This window comes from Malaclemys terrapin, chromosome 17 (genome assembly GCF_027887155.1).
Source record: "Malaclemys terrapin pileata isolate rMalTer1 chromosome 17, rMalTer1.hap1, whole genome shotgun sequence".
Classification (NCBI taxonomy): domain Eukaryota; kingdom Metazoa; phylum Chordata; order Testudines; family Emydidae; genus Malaclemys; species Malaclemys terrapin.
In genome coordinates this window covers 5,421,742-5,446,338 of record NC_071521.1, presented here as the reverse complement: position 1 = coordinate 5,446,338, position 24,597 = coordinate 5,421,742, and the positions used below count along the sequence as shown (strand labels likewise).

General features: G+C 41.5%; 1 protein-coding gene across 6 annotated transcripts in view; it reads right to left on the bottom strand.

The window, feature by feature from the left end:
- Positions 1-659: 659 nt before the first annotated feature.
- The window catches only part of TRAF1 (TNF receptor associated factor 1), a 66,342-nt gene continuing 42,404 nt past the window's right edge, over positions 660-24,597 (bottom strand). For all 6 annotated transcript variants that reach the window (XM_054007575.1, XM_054007577.1, XM_054007576.1 and 3 more), the window contains 8 exons: positions 19,706-19,804; positions 16,118-16,279; positions 10,688-10,759; positions 9,439-9,504; positions 8,079-8,525; positions 7,412-7,589; positions 6,001-6,149; positions 660-4,707 (listed from right to left, as the gene is read on the bottom strand). In XM_054007575.1, the coding sequence (XP_053863550.1) occupies positions 4,489-4,707; positions 6,001-6,149; positions 7,412-7,589; positions 8,079-8,525; positions 9,439-9,504; positions 10,688-10,759; positions 16,118-16,279; positions 19,706-19,804 (1,392 nt within the window). In that variant the 3' untranslated portion in view covers positions 660-4,488. The remainder of the gene's footprint in view (positions 4,708-6,000; positions 6,150-7,411; positions 7,590-8,078; positions 8,526-9,438; positions 9,505-10,687; positions 10,760-16,117; positions 16,280-19,705; positions 19,805-24,597) is intronic.

Sequence of the window (24,597 nt, the reverse complement as noted above, 5' to 3'; positions counted from 1 at the left end):
CCACCAAACTTGCTGGGGGAACTTGTGGAAGTCCATACACAGTCAGCCCTGACTGAAGCTGGTTCCCCTCACACTGCTGAGTAAAAGGGAGACAGAAGCAACATATGACCTTTTGTATCTTGCCTAGAATTATACTAGCTTAGAAAGACACAAAAGATTTCTAATATTTAAACATATCCAATATTGCAGCCAATAAAAATGTTACATGATGGACAACACCTTCCTGCATACCAATATCCACCAGAGGGGAACAGGTGGCCTGCCATTAAGGTACTGGAATGGGACTCTGGAGATCTTCTGGGGTTCGGTTTTCACCTCTGCCACTAACTTCCTGTGTGACTTTGGACAAGTCACTTCATCTCTTTGTGCCTCAATTCCCCAACTGTAAAAGGAGGAGAACAACACTTCCTTTCTCCCACTGACTGTGTGTCTGGTTCATTTAGATGTTAAGCTCTTCAGGACACAGACTTTCTGTTCGTATGTGTCTGTGCAGTGCCGAGCGTAACAGGAGCCTTCCTTTGGTTGAGGCCAGTTGGGGCTACCACCATGGAAATAAATAATGACAACATGGATGCTGAGCTTTGTCTGTAAACAAACTGCTATAATAATAACTGTCATTCAGTTGCCCCCCATTTTTTAAATCAACTCACACATTTTTTTAGATTAATTAGCTTTATTTAGGAAATAAATAAACAGCATGAAAATATGGATGGCTGATGTAAAAACTCCACTTTCTAAAATTACACAGGTAATTACAAAGAGTAATTTTTTCCCCACATACTACTTCACAGTGGTCATATGGACTGATATTACAGGAAAAATACTTTTTCTGCCCCTAAAAAAACATTTTTAACATGCTTGAAAATATTAAGCCTAGAAAAGAGAGAGAGAGAGAGACAGAACACCCAACTCTTTCATAAGCAAGCTTATTCAGTTATTTGTCTGTAGTTTTTGGAAATTTGATATTTCATTACAACTAATTATTGAGAAGGGCACTGGCAAGAGAAAAACAAGGGATTTGAAAAATCCACCCCTGGGTCAGCAAAGACACTTGAGATTATGAAGAGTAAAAGGACTTTCCATCATTTCTGCTGCACGTCTAACTAGGGTTTGTATTTCAGCTTGCACAATAAAAGCAGACTAACAGTTTCAACTGCTTCTCACAAATCAGGCACAGCACTGGGGGATTTGGGAAAATAGTTAACCCTGTTCCTGGAAGCTGATCTAATTCAGGATTGGGGGCTATATTATGAACTCTGTGCCCTTCTGCTGCCCAAACTCACACGTTAGGGTGCTGACAGTATCTCTTTAAATATTTTGTTTTGCATCTGAATTATCTGATTACCATTTTCTGCAAGGAGTGAATTTTAAAATAAATTTCTATAAAAAGTAAATGGCTCAGATTTTCCTCACAATATTAACACAAGTTGTTTTTAATTACAACTCAGAGCTATTTTTTCTGCCACCCTTCTGTCACGTTCCTAAGCACTACCAAAAATTCAGCACTTACAGGCAGTATTTTAAAGTCCATATTTTAAAATAATCATGTCAGCCAGACTCAGTCCTTATAAATCCCATGTAAAACAGTGCTGCTGGTTTACTGTGAATGAAACAGGCTATTCCACAGTGGCTCCAGAATGTCTTTCATTGTAAACTTCAAGTCTTGAAGCCCTTTAATCTATTGAATATAGATTTCTCTGTGGAACTGATTCACTAGATTAACTGATAAATGCATGACAACTTCCAAGCATCCCAAGTTCAGAGATGCTACTTACCATGTGTAACGTGGTACAGAGAAGTGGAGGTTGCAAAGAGATTCCATAGGAATACTCACTGGAGATTTTTAAAGGCTATAGTCTGATGTGCTTTGGCAGTTTGCTTTCTATACTCAAAGACCATCCCTGACAGAAGTTTGTCTAACATGGTCTTAAATACCTCCAAGAATGGGAGTTCTACATCCTCCCCAGTAACCTATTCCAGTGCTTAACTATCCTTCATCCTCCTTCACTTCACTAGTACTGTAAATAATGCACTGTCTATTAAGGCTTATTACACTGCTCTTTAGGTCGCTTTAGTGGAAACTTGACTTGCAGAGTTCAGAGACACTGTAGAAATCAGCAATCGAAAAGATCCATTAGTTTAACTATAGTTCAGTCTCCTGCCTGTGCCAAATTGTTCACTAGAAGATATTGGTAAATGCTAGTTTCCAATGTCCTAAGCAATGGGGCTTTGATAGGCTTCTCTTTCTGCTTTGCGGCACAATTTCCTCTCATTCTTTGAAGATTTCAGAATCAGTGGCAGATCTTTGGAATTACACTTCCGTATTCCAACATTTTCCTTCACAATCCCTGTCCATCGGATTTCCCATGAAAGAGGGTTAAATGACATCAGAAAGATTTTCCCAACACTTCTGACCTATACTGTAAAAGTTAATTCCCACAGCCCCACGGATGTCACAGGAGTGCACTGCAGTACCAAGCATAGACTCCTTTGCTGTGGCACCAGGAGGATCGCTTGCAGTATTTGGTCTTTCAAACAATTTGACAGGGACCTGAGTTACCACTGCAATCCTGCGAGTTACAGCATCAATCCAAAAATAATTCACTGCTCTGCAACCTATTGGAGAATTGCGGTCTCTCTCCTTCTCTTCCTCATCTTAAATGGAATTGTCTTCTCTGTTTTCCCTGGCTAATTGCTACCATGTAGTCATTCTTCTTTCATCATTGATGTTTTGCTCCCTCACTCCATTCTTCTCAGTGTCCATTCTTCAGTTTGCTCTCAGCAGGGAGTAACTGTAGCTCTGAGGGGTCTGTGAACCCGTGACAGGATTTAATCAGCGGTTAAAGTGTACTAGGTTCAAAATCCTCTCAGTGGTCCACTGAGGCTAAACTTAAACACATGAGTAACTTTACTCATATGAGAACTCCCATAGACTTCAAAAGGGTTATTCATGTGTAAAGTTACTCACATGCATAAGTATTGGCATAAGTCCCCAAGTGCTTAGATACTATAGTGATCGGTGCTACAGAAAACCCTAAGATAAACAGGCTGCAATGCTAGCATGGTTTTGGCTGAAAGTTCAGGAACTCATGCAACAAAAGCAAAAAGAATTGCACTGAATCCACCCAGAATGGCCCGTTAGAAGGGAAAGCAGGTGATGAGAAGGCTATGAGGTTAGGGGAGCAGGGACGGAGAAAGAATGGGGTAGAGACAAAGGGAGTGTTTGTAACTTTCTCTTTGGGATAAAGGGTTGTATTTCAACCCTACATACATATTATATAATAGCTGCCAGCCTTTACAATTTTTGTTATTCATTCCTTAGCTTTATTTAAAAAAATAAACGCCACAAACTTTGCTAGTGAACATTTTCACTGAAACATTTTAAAAATTACTGTGACCCAGAGGAAGGTCCCACCATCAGAGCACATTAAAAAATAAAGAAAAAAGATAAAATAAATAAATATTGTATAATAAAGTCACTTGCCCTGGAGTTTCAGAAAGTGATTGAGCACTTAAAAAACCCCACAGATGCAATTTATCTGCTGCTTGAACCAGCGGATGTGGGGTTCTTGATGCAAGTAGGAATGTATTGAGGGTCACGATGGGAACTCCCTCTTCTCACTTACTAGAGTCAAGCTCCTCCCTTTAGTAAGAGCAAAGGCTACTCACAGGATGCAACGTAATGATTCATATGACACAATAAAATCTGGCTGAACCCAACAATCACATGGCTAATGTGCAAGAATATTTATATAGTGTGTAAAATAAACACCAAAATCATATCATACAGTGTAAGGAATTCAAGTTATGAACATTCAGCCACAACCTACTGCTTTCAAAGTTACACACCCATTTATGCTAGCTGATGCGTGTGTCTCTGTGTGTGACTGATTGGAAAATCTGAATCCCAGTGCAATGACAGACAGAATACAAATCTTTGGAGAGGGTACAGCATACTCATTTCTCTACAAAGGGTTCAGAGTTAAGGCTCAGCCTTCACCCCTTTCTTTCCAGAAGTTGGGCAATCACAGGAGCACAAGAAAGGAGCAGGGACTATGCTCCACCAGGAATCTGGCCAGCCCCTTGGACAGGTGTGTATGTGTGTGGAGAGAAACGGGTAGGCATGGTGGAAGAAGAGGCTTGCTCCTTCTACCATCCCGACACGTGCACCTGTGCTGGGACTGACTAGAATCTGTCCCTCAGTTTGGAACTTAAGAGTATCAACTGGTTTTTTTTAAAACACTATTTTGATAATTTTCAACAACATACCACTTGCACTGGTGGCATGAGGCAATGTGCCTAAGACACTATGGAGAAAGTAAACACAATGGGTAGATCTGCAGCGGGTGTAGATGACTTCAGTGGAGCTGCAGGATCTGACTCACTGGATTTTGTGTGGGCATGAAAATACACACAAGGATTCAAACTGAAGGCTCTCCCTAGACAGACTTTGCATGGCTGTATTGGCAAGTACCCTCATTCCAGGGTTTATGAATTTGTTTCTATAATACACTTAAGGAAAAGTGTGTCTTCTCTGACATAGGCATATTTGGGTGACTGTAATTTGCACAAAGGGAGGAACATGGGACAGCCACTTGCAACATTCATGTCGCTCACTGGCCTTTGAAATGAAGCAGAAGTCAGATCTGGACGAAAAGCATCAATTACATGCTCTCTGTTGTTTTGGTCAAGCATCATAAACGTGACCTGAAAAATAATGGAGGGAAGACAGGAACAATAATCATTTCTTGCATTTCAAAACAATAATCAAAGTCACAAAAGCATTCGGACCCTGTGCATTTTGACAAGTGCAAATGTGCTGCAAAAAACATCTGGATGCTCTATCGAAAACTAAATGCAAACTAAAACGAATGTTTCCCAGCTGGCAAGGTCAGCTAATGAGAACAAGGGAGATTATAATGGTTCCCAGATCAAATGTTTAAAACTTTGCCACTTGTAAAATAAAACGAAGTCAAAAATTCTGTCTAGGTGGAGAATTACACGATGCAAAACCTTTCCCTCTCTCCTGACAATATGAACAATAACCCAGGAGTTTTGTTAAGACTGTTAAAGTAACTCTATTATTGTGGTTTGGATTTGAACTAGACACTCAACTTGCTGTCTAGGAGGGATGAACAAAGTAAACAGTCTAGAATTTCTCCTGCTCATTTTTACTTTTATTAACTTACTGTCATTTAGCTTGAAATATAAAAACACCTTTTAAAAGTGATATGAATTCTGAATGTTGATTCATTATTCTCTTTGGCTGGTTGGTTGGCACTATGGCTATTTATATGACAAGCTTACAGAACTATTGCTACACCAGAGTCAATGTTAAAACAGGGATCAGAACCTCATTAAACTTTTTCTTTCTTTCCTTTATTATTGTTGCTGATCATCAAGCTACCTGTGCAACTTGGGAAAATAAGACACAGAGTAGGTAAGGGACGTGCCCAAGCTCACCCAAGGGAGTTTATGGCAAAGATGGAAACAGAACGCAGATCTCCTGACTCCAACTCCTGTGCTTTAGCCACTTCCTGTACTATCTAGGTATATGGAGATATAGAAATGATAATGATAGGCTTTGGCTTAAGCACAGACAAAGCTTTAGATATAACAAACCCAGAGTTTCAAGATATATTTGAGCTTCTGGGTTCTTGCAAATGTTACAGAGCAGAAGCACGAAATCTCAATAGGAGCAAATCTCTTTGGGTACTATCCCAGCCTGTTTAAAGCTGAATTCTGCCCCTGGATTAGAGCATGGCTTGTAGTGATAGGAGAGGGGAATGAAGCAATGCTTCAGTTCCATTGAACTCAGTGGAAAGACTTTGCCTGACATCTGTGGGAGCTGGATTGAGCTTCTAATGTGGGATCAGGTGTGATCTACACAGGTGTGATCTACACATCAGAAAAAAAGCTGTGATACTCCACAGCAGAAAAACCAGTAAAGGGGAATTAAGCATCTGAGCATTATGAACAAGAGAAGTATGTTCTTTTTACCTTGTGTTTGAAAGGCCATGGAAGCAGAGCATCATACTCCCCTTTCATGACAACAAAGAAGAGAGAAACATGTGTTCCTTTCCCTGTTCCATCGCCATTCAGATAAATCCTCAGACAGACTTTGTAGCCATATTTCGCAGTGTAGAAAGCTGAAAATTAGAACTTGTGGTTAGTCAGGCCAGAGCCTACCAACAGTCTCTGAAAAAATCTGTATTCCTAGGCTCTCACATAGGCAAAAAGGTTCAAATGCAACAGGTGCTCTGAGACTAGGGTGATGAGCATGGCAGATTAAATAGAATACCCTGTGGATTTCCAGCTGCAAGCACTGAAGGTCCAGTGGGGGAAGCCCTTTTAATGACTCATAGGTTGGTGAAGCTGATCTGTAATTACTCACAAGAGCATGTTTTATCTAATCACTTCATTTCCCCTGGAGAATGATTGCAGTAGCCACTCAAGGCATTCTCAGAGTGACATCAAATGACTTTACTTGGGATGAAACAATGCAGATCCAGCAGATGTCACTGTAACTAGCAGCAGTTAGAGGGCAAATAAACTGAAATGAAAGCCATGTACAACAAACAGTGCAGCAACACAAAAACTTGTTGGCAATATCAGGCTTTACAGCGTATGTTTCACAACCACTTCTTAGATACTTTATTTGAGGACATCAGATCCAGCACTGTCCATATTATTTTTACCCTTTTATTTTCTGAACTAAATACTTCTAGGCCAAGTTTTTCAGCTGGGCTAGAGTGTGGCTTCCCTTTTTACAGGTCCAAATGGGGCTCACAAAATTCCATCGACATTTCTTTTGCCAGCCCAAATATCAGCATTTGTATCACTAAGTAACTGACTTGTGGCTGTAATTCAAACTGTTTCCAGCCCCACTGCTATTATTTGTGCCCGCGGTGTAAAAACAATTTTTTGCAGTGGGATTTAAAAAACAAATAAATCCCATTTCTACATATGCATTGCTATGGCTAACAGCATGCAGAAGCAGTTGTAGGTCAGCATACAGGCGTTTTAGAATTCAGCTCCGGTCAGACCAGTGACACTAGGCTGAAGTAGCCTCTAAAGAATGGCTGGACATCCGCACAGCCATCCATGCTGCACATATCCCAGCATCAAACATGGCTGCTTGGGTTAAGCACTTGGCACTGTATTTTGGCCTTTGGGCACCCTTCCCTTACAATCCTGAGACAGAGAGGGTCAAACTATAACTACAGAGCAGAAGTTGCCTTGTATTATAACAGACAGAACCAGTGTGTCCTTTTATAAATAGTATCTTAGATCTGGGCACTATTTTAAAGAATCACTGGTCAAAAGAACAGATAGGAGCATCACTCTTGAGACACTGCTGGGTTTTCAAGAGCTGGATTTTACTAGTGTGTGTATACTTGATGTTTTTTACCTGGGGAAAACAAACTGACTACTCTTCCAGTCACAGAGTCATGGTACTTTCTGTTGACATCTGTAATTTTCCATAAAAAGACTCCATCATAGGACGCTTGTTCGAAAGACTGGAGACGCTTATGGAGTTTGCTCAGGCCTGCATCTTTCTGTGTCAGACATCGGTGCAGCTCTGTAATCTGAAAAAAACAATTCCTGTTCAAACCCACTCTGTTGTCTCTACAGGACCTTCTGCTACAGAGGCAGTTCAATAATGCAAGGACTCTCACCTGTGCCCTCCACTATGGAGAGTTGTGTGTGTGCGCGCGCTTTTAAAAACACCTTGATAAGTAATTTTTAAAATGCACAATGTTGGTTTAAGAGGATCGTACTGTATCTGATTCAAGGTGCCTTGCTCTTTTATGACCTGAATCCAAGAAATGTTGAGCACCCATAATTTTCCATACCTTTTAGGTGCCTAAACATGGGTTTAGAGGTCTACTTTAGAAACCAAGGTTTGAAAACTTTATCAAAGCTATAGCTGGAGTTTTGGAGATGGGATTAGAACTAAAGAGTTCCTGGCTCCCACTCCTGTGTTTGGACCATGCCTACCCACTCTCCATGATTTCTGTGCATATGTACTAATTACACAAACTGTACACAGACACGTGGTCATAATAAATGTTTACCTTCAATTCCAGGCTTTGTATTACATCTTGATCAAGTCCACTCTTCGTCCGAAAGGCTGCGATCTCTAGGTTAGAGGTCTCCACCTCCTTATTGAGCACCGCCACAATATTCTCAAACACGTGCAACTTGTCTTCCAGTTCAGAAATCACTTTCTCCCTTACAAGCCGTTGCAGAATTGACTCCTCCTCACAAACAGATGAGCTAGGAAAACAGTCCACTTCCAGATCTCCACTGACTTCCAGGGCTCCTTGGAGCTGGAGATCGGAGACTTTTCTTTCCAAACCCTTCACTTTAGACTCTGCTTTGGCTAAGTGTGGGATGATGCCATTTGCAGCTCCACCAGCAGGGCACAAACTGGCCTTGAGTTGCTTTATATGCTGCAGCAGCATCATTAAGTGGGTCCCCACCGCAGTCTTTTCATGCTCTTTTGTCTTCTCTTTGCTGCCCTATTGGGAGGAGAAGACGCTGTCATTGAACTAAAGTAACTGACTTAGGGCCAAATCCTCATTTAGCCTTTATTCAGGCAAAACTCCCATCAACTTCATGGGAGTTTGGGTGACCAGATGTCCCGATTTTATAGGGACAGTCCCGATTTTTGGGTCTTTTTCTTATATAGGCTCTTATTACCCCCCCACCCCGTCCCCATTTTTCACACTTGCTGTCTGGTCACCCTAATGGGAGATAAACCTAAGTAAGGCCTTCAGGATATGGGCCTGACTCCATAGCACCAGGCTGCCTAGCTCCTGGGCGGTTGTGTGTGTATGACATGTACATATGCTACATTAACAAGAAAACAGTTGTTCAAAATCCCTCCACTTAACAAGGTGCCATGCAAATAAACAGCTAGATTCTCAAGTCGATCAATATTTAACACACGCACTGCACACAAAATATATGAGACGTCTCTATTTACAAGAGACGTCTTGCTTTTAGTAAGAGCACATTAAAATCCAAAGCAGATTTTAGAAACCAGTTAATGCTGTGGGGGATACAGTTACCTTGCAGAGACTGTTTGATACATGACCGAGTATCAAACCTGATATGGCTGTAGAATTATAATTACAGAACCGTCCCATTTAATCTGAGCGGAGGATATGCTGCAGGGGAAAAAGTGTCCCCAGCTGAATTTCACTCCTATGAATTGTGACAGTCAAAAGCCAGTTCCACACCCTTCCCTTCTTTTTTGCCAGGAGAGGTTAAGTTTTATCCCTTTACCAAAAAAAACAAAACAAAACAAAAACAACCAAATGAAGCCATCCTTGGTTGAGTGCCTCGGCTGGTTCATGCCAGCAGCTGGAGTGTACAAACTGTACATTACTGGAGACCTTCCAGATTAGGAGCAGGCAGCATTTTACTCACCCTAAACGAACAGCCGATCTCAGAAAACCGACAACCGTTTTTGCTGTTCAATGGCGTTGAATGGTTCTGTTAAAAACAGCCACAAAATAGTAAATACCAATTTCAAGGGTTTAATTATTTACTACAATCCACAAGGCCAGATCCTCAGTTGGTGTAAATCAGGGTAGTTCCACTGAACCTCACTGAGGGTCTGGCCCCACCCTGTATAGCAACACCAAAGGCAATTCATTTAGATACTGCCGGACAAATCACCAAGTCCTGAACTGATGACCAAGTGATTTTGTCATGCACTGCCATGTGTGAGGCCTGGGGTCTATCTCTAGTCACCAGTGTCCTGAAATTTGAACAGGTGGGCTTGCGACCACAGCCAAGGTCATATCTAGCCCAGGCTGACAGTAATTCTATTCTGTTGTGGATGCCTGTAACAATGGCCTGCCCTGCAAGCTTCTTAAGCAATGATGATTTTATATATCACTATGAAGGGCCACTTTCTACAGCACTCAAACCTGGGAAATCCACTAACACATGGGGCAAGAGGGATGATGGTGGATTGCCCCCAAGACAGACTTGCGCGCAATCAAGTGCCTATTCAAGCCCCACGTGCTGTACACACACTAAAAACAAAACAAGGATAAATGTCCTTTATACAAATACAAAGACTCCCACCCAAAAGTCTCAGTATAACACAGACCCTAAAATAATACAATATAATAAAACCACGATCATCAGTAGATGACAACTCCTGTAACACACACACACACCATATTAAAGAAACCCAGGAATAAGACCTCACGCCCAGTAACACAAAATCCTTCACTTCGCTGTTCCCAGAGAAGTACGGAGGAGGAGTGTGCCTTGCAACACATTCAAGGATGACCCATTCTCTATCACACCAAGGGGACTGAGATTAGAATCCAGCCCTCTCTCTCTGCACGCAAAGGTACATGACTTTTTAAGAAGTTATTTAGTGTCGTCTGTGTTGGAACAGCCCTTGTACTGCTCACCAGGTTTCCCCTGAGTGTTTGAAAAGGAAGTAAACAAACAAACAAAACTTCCAAGATTTTAGGAGAAATCCTAAATAAGGGGGTGGCGGGGAGGAATCAGTACAACTGATCTTAGGACGTGGAAAGCTCCCGGCTACTGTTGCCACATGGAGATGCCATGAAGTTGCCTGAGTCAGCCAGATGAAGAGCTGGCACTTCAAGGAACAGAACAAAAACAATACATTGCCCTTTCACATTTTACCTACCTTTTCCTTTGATGGTCCTTCTGTGTGCATCCGTTTTTGTTCCTTCAATGAGTTACCTTCACACGTATGCTTCTGTCATTAAAGTAAGAGGACAAAGTGTTGGGTACAATGCTAAAATGATGCTTCCTTACCTAGGTCTCTATGAAATACAATCTCTTTCTATACTATGTAATATTATCCCCATTTTACAGAAAAGTGAGCTCTGGTGAAGTTACTTGCTGAGACGCCTCCGGTCAACTGAATCAGGTCTGAGCTAGCAAATAAGAGTTGCACATTCAAACCCTGTTTCTGGAACAGATTTACTAGGAGGCCTCAGGCAAGTCACTTAACCCTGCACAGCCAAATTCAGCAGCGGTTTGTCAGCAGTAACTTAGATCCCCTTGCACTCATGTAGTCTTTCCTAGACCCACCAATGCCCACACATATGAAGCATAAGGGAATCTCAGGAAGTGTGATTTACAAGCCAAAGAGCTGGGGGGAAAAGCATAAATTAAAATAGTATTGACCTCTATTCACTTTCACATGGTTTGAGTGGGTTAAGTAGGTCTTAAGGAAACTAAACCTTTCTCCAAAGATCAGGGAAGTCCATTGACCTTAAGAATAGGCTTTCACTGCAGAATTAACCTGGGCTCTTATTTGGGTGTTACGTCTAAGCCACCCTCCCATCCACACACAAAAAACTCTGGTTCGAGTTTAGTGGTACATTCAGCCCGAGCTAGCTGGCCCACCCTAGGGTAGGCTGAAGGCCGGGTGAGACTCTCATTTAGACTGGTAACCTGTCCACCCACTTTGCAGAGAGGATGCAGGCTGAACCACTTAAGTGCTGATAGTCCCCCAGTGCTTGCCCACAGTTCTCCTGGGGTGCCCAGATGGACAGAAAAGTTCTTCCACCATTCACTGGAAAAGAATTAAAGAGCACCTCATCTTACTGCAACACCAAGAACCATGGGATATGCCCCCCTCCCCAATATAGTTGTAATGTATTTCTCTTTTTCCTTGTTATAGTTTAATGCCCTCAACCCATCAATAAAGCTCACTGGTTGTTTGCTACGGGGGGGTCTTTTCTGAACAAAACTTCTTTCTAACAGACAACCAGAAGGGAGGAGAACAGCACTAATTCCATATTATGGGAGAAAGATTTGCAAAACCTTTCTGAGTCTCTCTGTAGAGTTCTCAAGCTTTTCTTTACAGGGAATAATGTTCAGAAACTTGGGACTAAAGAACTAATATTAGTTGCTGCTGTCCACTGTATGATAAACTGCAGACCTAGAGATTTCCCAAGCTAAACTGCTAAGCCAATTACGCTTCTTCCTAGCATAGTAGGTAGTTTCAGTCAGGGAGCTCCAGATGTGATACCTGTTAAGTGAAAGGACAGAGTGTGATGGTTCACATGTGGTGCCCAGCACTTTCAGAAATGACTTACAGATGCTTCACACAGGCTTCCTGGAAAACTCAGTGTACGCAATGTATGAGTCTCACCCAGTTCAAACTCTAATCATTGCATTTAAATGCAGTGACATGCAGGTGAACTATGGACCAGAAAGCAAATATACATATGAACTCTCCATGCATTGGCTGCATATAGCTTGGGGTTACGTGCAGGGCTGTCTCAGATCTCATTCATTAACACACTGAAGGCAGGAGGCCAAATTTCCTGACATGATGTGCTAATGCAGAATGGGGGAAATAATCCCCTGCTGCTGGTTCATACCATGACTGTAGTTTGTGTATTTTAACATAGCGACTCTCAAGCTTTCAATTCAAACTATTCAGAGGTTTCATCTTTAATCTTTATAAATGCCTTTGCTTGCCAGTACGTTTCCTTTAGCAGTCTGGAAAGTTCGTATAGTATTGCAGTTCCAGAAACCCACAAAGTATCTTCTCTGCAAAGTGTCCTAAGATCTCCATTTCAGCTCCGCAAAAACACATCCAGAGGTCTTTCCTCTCCCCTCTGCACTTTCTGAACACTCTATATCTCAGACATTATTTATAATGTGCCTTTGTTTATTCTTTACCCTAGGCTGTTTGTTCATGCAACTTTGTCCTTTTCCTCTTTCTTTTTTGATAGGGTGGAACCCAAAATCAAATGAATATAAGATTGACATATAAAAGCTGCCATTAACACAAGTCTGAAAAATGCTTAATCAGGATGCTAAGAATTATACGGAGGAGAAAGTCGTGTATCTGATAGACTGCCCAGACTGTTCTATTTGCTCCTAGAGTATTCTGGGTAAATGCAGTTTGAGCAAATAAACAGAGGTAGCATACCACATAGCCTCAAATTTAGCTAATGAGATCATATAATCCATGAAATTTCAGTTTTATAAGTACTAAACAACAGGCTTTCAAAAAGCAAATGGGCCTGGTTCACGACATGGTCCAGCAAACATGATTTCCCATAGGACTAGTCTGTAGCCAGATCACAAATACTGTCTCCATCATTCCAGTAACAGACAGAGGTGATGGAAATAGGAAGGGATTCGCTACTGTAGATCAGATCATGGATCTATTCTATCCAGTCTTCTCACCTCATATTCAGGACAATGCCTGATGTTTCAAGGGCAGATCAAAAAATACCATAATGCATTAGGACAATTACACACTGTTGTGAGCAGGGTTGGCAGAACACAACTCTCCCCTCCACACAAGCAGAGGCTCTGAAGCAGAGGAGAAGCAGAGCATCCCTTTCTCCCCCCCCCCCCCCTTTTAATCTTTTAAAGCAGGATTCATGGAGTGTTGCGATGGTGACTGCTCTGGAGACTGGGGCACGCTAGTCACAGAACAAGCAACGCACAGGTGGTGGCTGAACAAGTGTCCACACCCTGACCTGCCTATGTACCAGCTCCCTGGCCCTGGTGGGACCACCTCTCTCAAGCTGAGACGGCGTTCCAGTCTCCATGGCTCATTCATTTCTTGAGTTCTTTGCTGAAACTAACACAGAGGTTGTCATTCGGGAAGGCATTTTTTGTGCTAGGGTTTAAGGGCATTAAACTCACTTCATATAAGCCACCAAGGAGTCAGCAAATGGTAGAAATGTTTGGTTGCTACTGACCTGCATTAAACTAGGCAGATGAGCTCCTATTTTATATTCCCTGTTGTCAATTAGGGTAAAAAATGGATTCCAGCTGCACTGAAATTGTTTTCAGTGGAAAATACTCCGGGTTATAAAAATAAAAGAGATGCAAACAGCTTCTTCTCATAGATTACATATTTGCAAAACGGAATACGGGAACTACTGATACACAGAAGGCAACATTTCAAGGCCAATCTCCCTATCAGGTTGCCAAGATATCCTAACAAAAAACCGTATTAGATAACAGATTAAACAGGACGAGGGAAATGAAAACAATTCTTCACCACGGGAAAAAGAAACCAAGTAACCTCTGAAAGCAAACCAACGTATCACACACATCTGAAGAGAGGAGCAAGGTGAATCAAAACCGTGCTCAGACCTCTCTCTCCAGGTAACAGAATATCAGTTTGCCCACTGCACTTTCAGAAGGGTTAAAGTGGTGAGATGTTTCCACTTTCAGTTATTTGCTCTTTTTGAAAGACACACTGAAATAATAGTGGTAAAAAGTGCCGGTTTGACAGCCCAACAGGCTGAGCTCAGCTATTCCCCTCCCCCCGCCACGGAACTGGGAAAAAATGAGCAGCAGCTGTGCAAGCTTCCCACACACTCGTTCCCAGCAAGTGGGCCTCATTCCTGCCACGGAGAGACCACTTCCATAGACATGAGAGGGGAGCTGAGTCTCCGTAACCTGTTCAGTTCTTGGCAAGACTGCAAAGGTGAGCAATTGGTGACCAATGTGACATGGAAACTTGCCCATCATTATTTTCCCCCTCATTATCCTGTTGGAGCATTTCACATTACAACTCTCCCACCATCTCTGTCAAAATGGTCGTCCTTCCAGGATGTAATTCCAAGCTTGACAATGATTCTCCTTAAACTACCTGGAGGGTCAACACTTTTCAGTCCTCCATCCCAACCTGGAAGCTGAGTGCTGCCTCTGCAGCCATAGGCTAAGAGATCACCGAGTCTAAAGCTGGAGAACTGAACTGTGTTTTGAGAACTTTCCCATCTCAAATCAAAGCAGTTACTGCAGCTTTAGCGATGATACAGGTGTGACATTTCTTATAGATGCTGCTACTGCTGTTGGCTTAGGAGTTTTATCATGAACTTTTACAATTAAAAAGACAATGATAAGATGTGTATCAGCTAAGCTATCTCAGATAATTCATCTGTATATATCAGCAAATATTTTCCTATCCCTTTACCTCCACCCAACTACACTGTTTCCTCCTTCAGCAACACAGTGTACTATATATCAGCTAGCATATTGTCTTTAGGCCACTTCCATCAGCACACACACAAAGGATGGAATCAAAGGAACTGGGATCATTTTTTAGAATTAACAAGAATGCAAGAAGTCGTTACAAAACCCAACTCATCAGTTACGGGTCTGATCTAAGGTTGCCCTATTGGAAGACATTCTAAGCAGGAAGTGAGAAATGCATTTCAATTAGAGTAATAGCAACCTGCATGGAGCTGGCAAAGTAATCAAAGAAAACAAGTGATCAGTTACCATTGGGGAAGGAAAATGTTTGTTTTGTTTTGTTTTGTTTTTTAACCTGGACTGACTTCAGATAGAAACATCTGGTGGGGAGTGTTGAGCTTTAGTCTTCATTTTATATGTACTGTAAGGTCCTCAATTACAACAGTGATAAGCATAATGTAAACAAAATTAAATATGCCTGAACAGTCCTAAATGCTACAGTTAAGAGAGAGGTTTCAGAATGAATTTACAATGTATTCATCGCATTGGGCTCTGCCTGGGATCCACTGATATGGTTGATTTGAAAAGTTAGTAGATTCCAAGGCCAGAGGGGACCATTGTGATCATTGAGTGTGACCTCCTGTATAAGGCGGGCCATAGAACTTTCCCAAAATGAAGTTAAAGCTGATGGCATCTAGTATAAATATTGTCTGAATAAAATCTGCTGTACAATCTTGCCAATTTATTGGCCAATTTTGTATTAAGTTAAAAAAAATCTATATTCTAGATCTTTCTGTGGTTTCTCTGGCTGCACATCTTGTCATCTTCACACTGAGGTGTGGTGGCTGAAAGGGGAGCTAGAAGAAGTGCTGCCCTCCCCGCAATGAAATGTGCGCACACATATACTCTCTCTTCTCATAGCACCACATAAGGATGGTCAACTACACCCCATTGTTTTTCCAGCAAATACATCATGGAACATTACACTGCAGTTGAAAAGTTAGCAAGGTCAGAAAAATGAAACATTCTCCAGCTACATAACTTTAACGAAACAAGGAGGAAATATTTAATCAGACAGCTGTGAAAACTGTGGAGTATTCAAGATACGATCATAAAACCCTTGTTTTGTTTTAAGGCAAATAAATCTTCTTACTTGGTACTCATTACTGGATAACCTCCGTTTACATTTCTGGCACGTGGTCATGTTATTAACACATCCATTCTCCAAATGATCTGCAAGTTTCTTTCTCATCACCATTTGTCCACAACCGGTATGGCAAGGGATTAAAGCGTATTCACATAGGCTCTGATGGTCCTGAAAGTTGAAAGTTATAAACCATGATGTAACCCTGCACAGATACACGTGTGTCTACAAATGCCCTCCATTCTGCCTGCATGAATCTTTTTTTGCACCACGTGGCCTCTGTGAATGGGCAAATTCCCAACCCCATTGTCTGACACAGAGAACTGAGAGTGTGATTCCCAGCTTAAGTACAAGCTCTTATCGAGCTCGTGCACTGAAAATAGAGGTGTAGCCACGGCAGGGCCGCCCAGAGGGGGGGCAAGTGGGGCAATTTTCCCCAGGCCCCCACGAGAGTTTTTCGGGGCCCCTGGAGCGGGGTCCTTCACTCGCTCCGGGGGCCCCGGAAAACTCTCCGGGGCCCGGGCCCCTGGAGCTTCTTCCGCTCCGGGTCTTCGGCGGCAGTTCGGCGGCGGGGAGTCCTTCCGTTCCAGGACCCACCACCGAAGTGCCCTGAAGATCTGCGGCGGGGGGTCCTTCCGCCCCAGGATCCGCCGCCGAAGTGCTGGGTCTTCGGCGGCAATTCGGCAGCGGGAGCCCCCTGCCATCGAAAACCCCAGGCCCCCTGAATCCTCTGGGCAGCCCTGAACCGCGGTATCACGGGTGGCAGTGGCACAGGCTAGTCACCCCCAGTACAAACCCCACCCTGACCCCAGGGGTACATACTCAGGGCAGCTAGTCCATGCCACCACTCCCCATTGCCTGTGCTACTGTGGCTACACTAGTACTGTTAAGGTGCTGCCTCGATGCCAACTCAGCTAGCAGGAGTGTGTCCAGCTCCAAGTGTTGACAGAGTCACAGCCAGGTGAATGTCCAAAACTCACCTCGATCCTGGGGCTTTGCTTTATTTTTTATTTAAAACAACACATACAAAGTTTAGTATGAGCTCTCTCCTGAGCTGGCTCTTTTAATGGTCTTCCTTTGTAAGACCTGCTGTCTCAGTACCAGCCTTTCTCTTTGCCTCAGAGACTCCCTGACTTTCATCTTCTCTAGTCAGAGAGCAAATGAGCAATAATGAGACCAAACTGTTCTGGCTGGCAAGATGAGCCAGCTGACTAGCCCTACCCCTCTATGCAGGGTACACGGAAGGTCACAGCCTCCAGGACACAACTGGGTCATGGTTCGTCACAGCATTCAAAAGAATTCTTAAATCGAGTTTATTTATCACTCTTTGCACTTCTCAGCTCACACAATGAAAATGAACTCTATTTAATTGTTGTCTATAGGGGAATATTTAACTGTTTAAAAAATATAATGGAAACACTTCTACTGGCCTGAAGTTTTGTAAAATCTTATTTTACAAAAATCTAAATTTTGAGGCCAAATGTTATCAACAGCATCCCTTTAACACTACCCTGATTATAACATCTCACTGCGACCATCACAATGTTTGTCCTCAGTGCATGGAGGGAAAGGGGGCAGAGTAGAAGTTTTAAGTCTACAATGTAGATAGTTTGAACTACTTTCAGTAACTATAATGGAGAGTAACAATAATTTATAAGGGGCCTTGTGCCCAAGGACTCTATAAAATCCTGTAATGCTGCTCGGCTTTAAAATAATCAGTGGTTTTGAATTTACAATCAACCTGGCTTAATTGTCTAAATCAAAAACCTTTTAGAGCCAGATCCTCCACTGATGTAAATCAGTGTAGCTGTACTGATGTCAAAGGAACTATGCTGATTTCCACCAACTGAGAATCTGACCCTAAATGTTCCATACTTATACAAAACGTTTATTGTCTAGACATTAAGGCCCGGTCCGATAAGGTACCAGTGACTCCAGAGGAAGTTAGCACATTCAACACATCCCTGGATGTGCTGAGCACCTCACGGAAATGGGCCTGACACATTATTTTTCCGATACGTCAGCCAGTGTTGAAGCAGGAGTAAAACTAGTTTATTACAGTTTCTTTCACGGAGGCTCTCCCACTGACCGTGTCACAAATGATTTATTTTTTTTAAAAGCAAGATGACTGTTCCAGCAGTGAACTCGGCAATGCCAATTTTAATCACATGCCTTGTTTTCAAATCCATTTTTCTGTGTATTCATGCCGAGAGAGGTCCTGGCACCTTTTGGACTCTCAGAACTCTGGCACTGAGCAAAACAGGGGAGAGTTTTCTTTAAAGGAGAACAGACAAACGGAAAATATGTGCAAAATGAGCAAAGAAAGGAAAAATATGACAGCAGCATCTCTGCAGTTCCTCATATACAGAGACCGACTGCATTCTGCTTCTAAACTGAGTGCAAAGAGGTCCTTAACTACAGCTCCATTTGACTATGAAGGCCTCTTTTGTCCTCAAGATTATACAGAGGGGGTCAAGCCCCTTCAGTGCTATTTACATATAGGCTTGAATTTTCTTTTTTGATTGTTGTACACGTAGCAGATTCTGAAACACTGTCTATTTCACCTTTATCATTTCACCTCGATTTTCAAAGAATGACTGTAACGTACTAAATAAACAGAAGTCAGACAGCTATGTTTTTCTTTCTAAGTCTGTTTTCTGTTTCCCTTGTTGTGTCAATATCTCCATGAGCGCTGCCTCCCAAACATTACCCTGGGAGATTTGTTTTTCTTACAAAAACATAGGAAGTACATTGCTCCTAATAATAGTTTGGAGATCAGGGTATTATGGGCTTCATTGAAGGTTACTTACAAGGTCCTTGCCCATAATGTTATACTCAAACCTACTGGAAAAATTACAGCTAACACATGCATTTTTAGAGAGACGAGGTGTGTGAAGTCACATCTTCTGTTGGAGCAACTTCTGTTGGTGTAAGAGACAGAAGCTTTTGAGCCACATAAAACTCTTCTTCAGGTCTGCGAAACTTACTCAGAGTGTGGCCACCAAATACAAGGTGGAACTGATTGTTTAGCATAAGCAGTTAACACATATTTCAAGGGACCATTCCAGGTGAAGGTATTACCTCACCCACTTTGTCTCTCTAATATCCTGGGACTGACACTGCTACAAAAACACCCATACATGCATTTTTATAATGTACGCTACACCGTCATTCAAAACATGTTGGGTCTGATCTAAACCCCATTGACATCAATGGGAAATTTTCACTGACTTTCATTCAGCACTGGATCAAATCCTCAGCTGGTATAAATTACTATAACTCTTTTGAGCTTCAAGGGAGCTTCATTGATTTACACCAGCTAAGGATCTGGATTCATTCTCTTTGTGACCCCAATACAGGAAAGCACTTACGCACATGCTTAACTTTAGGCATGTGCTTAAGACGCATACATTTATGCATGTGCTTAAGTGCTCTGATGAATAAGGATGGACTGCGGAATCAGGTCCTAAATCCCCATGGTCTTCTAACATCACAGGAACATGCCTCCCTGACACAATGTTCATTCTCACTGGCAAAACCCCACTGCACACTTATGAGACACAATATGGAAGATTAAACTGTCATCTTTAAACTTACTTCAAAATTTTTCATGATACCAGACCAACTGCATCCAGGGATCCCACAGTGCACTTTGAATTCAGAAATCTCTTTATTAATGGCAGCATCACTGAAAGCCTGGAAATTAACAACAAGATGAGCAGTCAAACACTGGTCAATAAAATGATCCAAACAGCAGCTATGAGATGGGAACAGGCTGGGACTTTATAGCTTCATAAACCTTGATTTTTTTTATTTTATGTTTAATCTTCTGCAAAAGTATTAGTTAGTTTAATGAGTATATAGGAAAAGACCAAAGGATTGTGAAATCCTATTATTTGTTTCGTATAGCTCAAAAACTAAATGCTTTGAGGTGATTTTAATTTATTAAAAATAAAAATATGCCTTTCCCAGTGAAAACTTTCAGTATAAAGTTTTTTCCTACTCAGAAACCTGAAAACAGGTGTATGCAAAGAATGTGCTGATGGAACCTTAACTATAGAGGGCACTACCTCATGCCACTCTAATGCAGGCATTTAATTATTGGGGTCATTAGCACCTCTTTTACCTGCTGCAGAGAGAATTTAAGACTCAACCTGAATGAGGGTACACCCTCTCAAACGCAGGCTGTTTCCATTTAGTTTGCCTAGTGTCCTTGAGAAATCCAAACCAGACACATACATTTTTTCCAGCACTATGCAGTTTTTTTCTTGCATTAACTGTGAAGAATCATGCAATAAATAAATAAAAAATGAATCACTGCAGCCTTTTAATATCACATCTTGCAAAAGCCCAATAGCACAGTAGAACAGAGACAAGTATTAAGAACACAACATGGAAGACTGCAGATTCCCCACAGAATAAAATATGGAAAATCCAGGGGAGGGAGTGCCCATATGAAATAGCTCATCACTATGCTGAGAATAATAAGAGGCCTTCCCTGCTTTCTAGAGAAAAATTACTCCCGTCAGCCTACAGCATCACTAAGAGACAGAGAAGGAAAAGTGCCACCAGTTCATCTACTTCTTCCTTCTTGATCACTATATTCAAACAGTGCTCTATCGTATCCATGTTTAATTAACCCAAGAACAGGGCTTCCACCTCTTCCCTTTGGAAAGATCCTTAGAAAACAATACAGCACTTATAAGGAAGTTCTAACCTGTGCATTATCCATGAGCCCAGGGAACAAAATTATTTGCTCATTTGGTAAAACCAATTAAAAGAAAAAAGTCACCAGTTCAGCAATGAACTAAAGAGATCTGGACTGTAAGACTGAAATGTCAAGAAACTGTGGAAAAGGGAAAATACTGCGGGGCTCATCCCTCACACTGAGGCAATTAGTTTTCATGCTGTAATTGTACTGTCCAACCTGTGTTATAACCAGTTTTAAAAAAACATGGTCCTTACACAATATCTTTTTAGACTGGTTATAAGACAGGTATCATTACAAAAGAGGGAATGTTGGATAATGAAGTCAGCACCAGACTAGCAAGAGTGAAAGAGATATTCTGGAGAGTAAACATCTGATGAGAAAGAACATAAATCTGAAGACTACATTCCAACTCTTAAGAACTCACATTTGGTCTGCGTGGTGGTCTGTGTTAAATTATGGCTGTGAAACATGGACATTCAAACAATTGATGATAAAGAAATTAAAATCCTTTGAATTATGGTGTTATAGAAAAATTCTGAAAATATAATGGATAGAGCAGGTAACCAATGAAAAAGAATTGGAGATTATTTGAACTCAGCAAATACCAGTTAGAGATTTTATGAAAAGAAAGATTAGATTTGCAGGGCACATTTTAAGAGGTTCAGTGGGCAATGCATGTTTACAGGCACTGGAAGAGAAAGCTGACAGCAGAAGAACATGAGGCAGAAAAAGATGACCTGGGATGGATAAGGTGGTATCGTGGGTGGATCAAAAGGTCTATTCATCTACAATGAGATTAGCAGAGGATCCTCCAGAATGGGCTACTATGGCTGCAAACCTCCAGTAATGGAGATGTCATGTAAGAAGAAAATAAGATGGTTTAGTTCAGTCTACACAGGTCAAACCAATGTTAAAGAACTATAGTCAATTTCATTGAATAGAAGCGATTACTGTTGTGAGACTCGTTTACATATAGATCTTCGTAATGATTAATATACCAGCAATGCATTGTCAGAAGTTGAAAACATCCTTAAAATATTAGTAAACTGTAAAACTATCGAGTCCTTTCATTTTAGAAAAAAATCCATTTATATTATTTTACATATAAAATATGTTTAGACTGCAGTCATAGTCAGTTCCCTTTTCTCTTTGCAGACTCTTCACCTTAGCCAGCAAGCTTCCCTAAAAGCAAATACTGACAGTGTTAATCTCTGAGCTGCAGGTAGAGTGTATGAAGGTTGGACCCATTATCAGCTCTCATGGTCTTTTTGTTGTGGCGGGGAAGGGGAATTATTTATAAGCTTGAAACAAAAATCTGAAATGGTTCCTATTCCGACATCCCTTTTCACTAATGCAGTTGATTTATGACACTTTGATGATGACGTAACTGGCAAAGTAGGACCCAATCCTGCAACCACTGCTCATGCATGTACCCCATTCAATTACAGTAAATGAGACTATTCACTTGAGTAAGGCTGCAGAATCGGGTCCCAAGCTTGTTAATATTGCTCCATGGCACATCATCTAGAGAACTACTTTCTGCCTCTGCTTCCACTTATAACTTCTGCAAAGGAGTGGGGAGATATTTTCTTGCTTCCTCTGAAGTTTCAGTTCCTTGGGAAAAATTACATCAAGTCTAGTACCCCTGGGTCTAGCATTTTACAGATGGGTATTGTGGAACATCAGGAATTTTTGTGACTTAGCCAGGGTCAGTCAGTCAGTCAATAGTAGACCTGGAAACAGAACTCAGGAATTGTAACTCCTAGTTACTTGCTCTAGAACGTTTACACTAAGGCTACATCTACACTACAGGGGGGAGTCGATTTAAGATACGCAAATTCAGCTACGTGAATAGTGTAGCTGAATTTGACGTATCGCAGCCGACTTACCCCGCTGTGAGGACGGTGGCAAAATCGACCTCTGCGGCTTCCCATCGACGGCGCTTACTCCCACCTCTGCTGGTGGAGTAAGAGCGCCGATTCGGGGATCGATTGTCGCATCCCGACGGGACGCGATAAATCGATCCCCGAGAGGTCGATTTCTACCCGCCGATTCAGGCGGGTAGTGTAGACCCAGCCTAAGAATCCTATTTCAGGGCATAAGATGATGCTTCAGGGCATAAGATGATCACTAGTTGGGGTTGGAAAGAATTCTCCCTTTTGGAAAAGAGCAGCACAATTAGGCTTATGATGGGTGTTTTACACTTTGTCTCTGAAGCATATAACATTAGCTGTGGTTGGAGACAGGACTCCAGACTTAATGGAAGACGGATGCTTTTTGGCATGGCTGTTCCATGTCTCTTGGATGAACAGTGCCCTCATATCTGATTAATTAGTTACATTTTCTTTGGTAGACTATTGGTTACATTATTACTGAACCCTGCAATGTCAGGCTTTTATACAGACATACCAAACTTTATAAATGGGGGGAAAAGAGTGGATTTAATCAGTACAAGCAACCTTTCAACAACCACCTCCTTGAAAATGACATTAATAAGTTAACAAATAGTCACAGTCTTTTAAATATTCAAAAGTTATAGGAAGGCAAAAAAATCATTTATCGGGATATAGGGATTTTTGCATTTTGTTGAACAAACATATTTCATGCTGTTTGTTTTGACCTTATTTGTCTGGTATATGTTCTTACATGTACGTGTATTTAAGCAAGAGAAGCAGTCTGTGCTTGGGTCTGTGTGCATTTGATGTCATAAATTGTCCTGTAGTGGTATGGAAATCAGCCATTGCTTGGAAACAGAACTAAAAATAAAAGCCTCAGTGGAATCTATTCCATGAAAAAAAAAACTAGAAAAACTAGAACATTTGTACCTTTGTCTGTACATTTAAAAATAGATGCTTACTGGTCAGTTTTCAGTCTGCTTGTAATACATAATCCAGTCTATATTTTATAAAAAGATGAAAGCTTGCAAACTGTATGTCCAGGTTCTTAAGAACATAGTTTTTTAATAGTAACACTTACCATTTACATAGTGTTTTTCATTTTTACAGCATTTTACATTGACTAATAAACCATCAAACCACACCCAAAGACATGTAAATATGAGGATCCCCATTTTACTTGCACAAGGGCACTGAGCAAGTTATTGTCAACAATGGAGTCAGAATTCAAGAGTTCCTGGCTCCCAGTCCCATACTCAGCACTCTAGGCCATGCCACCTTCAACAGAACTTCTATATACACGTTGTAGTAGACTCTGCATTGCATATATTTAAAGCAATCGTGTGAATTGCACAGGTGTGAATGAGTGCAGAATTTGGCCCCAGTTGCTTAATGTAGATTTTAATTCAACATTACAGTACAGTGCAATTCAGTACAATATAGTTACTCCTCTGAATCAACCAGCACCTGCCACTGAAGTCTTTCAGTCTAGTGCAAGCTGGGAAATGACCAAAACCAAAGAAAAGAAAAAGCAGGTTAACAACCCCCCCGTGGATTTTTTACTATGTAAAAACCAACCAACCAAACAAAAAAAAAACACAACTTCAGAATTTCCTGGCATTACAGAACAGATTATTATAAATGTATCTAACTTCAGAGGGACAGTCCTGGTGACACATGGGTTTCTCTAATGGTATGTGTGTCCTGTGTGCTTTCTGTTTCACTCTCATATTTGTTAATCATTATGGACACAGCTCAAGCAAAGGAGCTGTGCGTGAAAGAACTGCAAAGAGCAGGGGGTTCTCACCTTTTTTTTTCCACCCAGGCCACTCCCTCAAATGATCATTCACTTGAACCACTAGCTCTTGCCCCGCAGAACATCA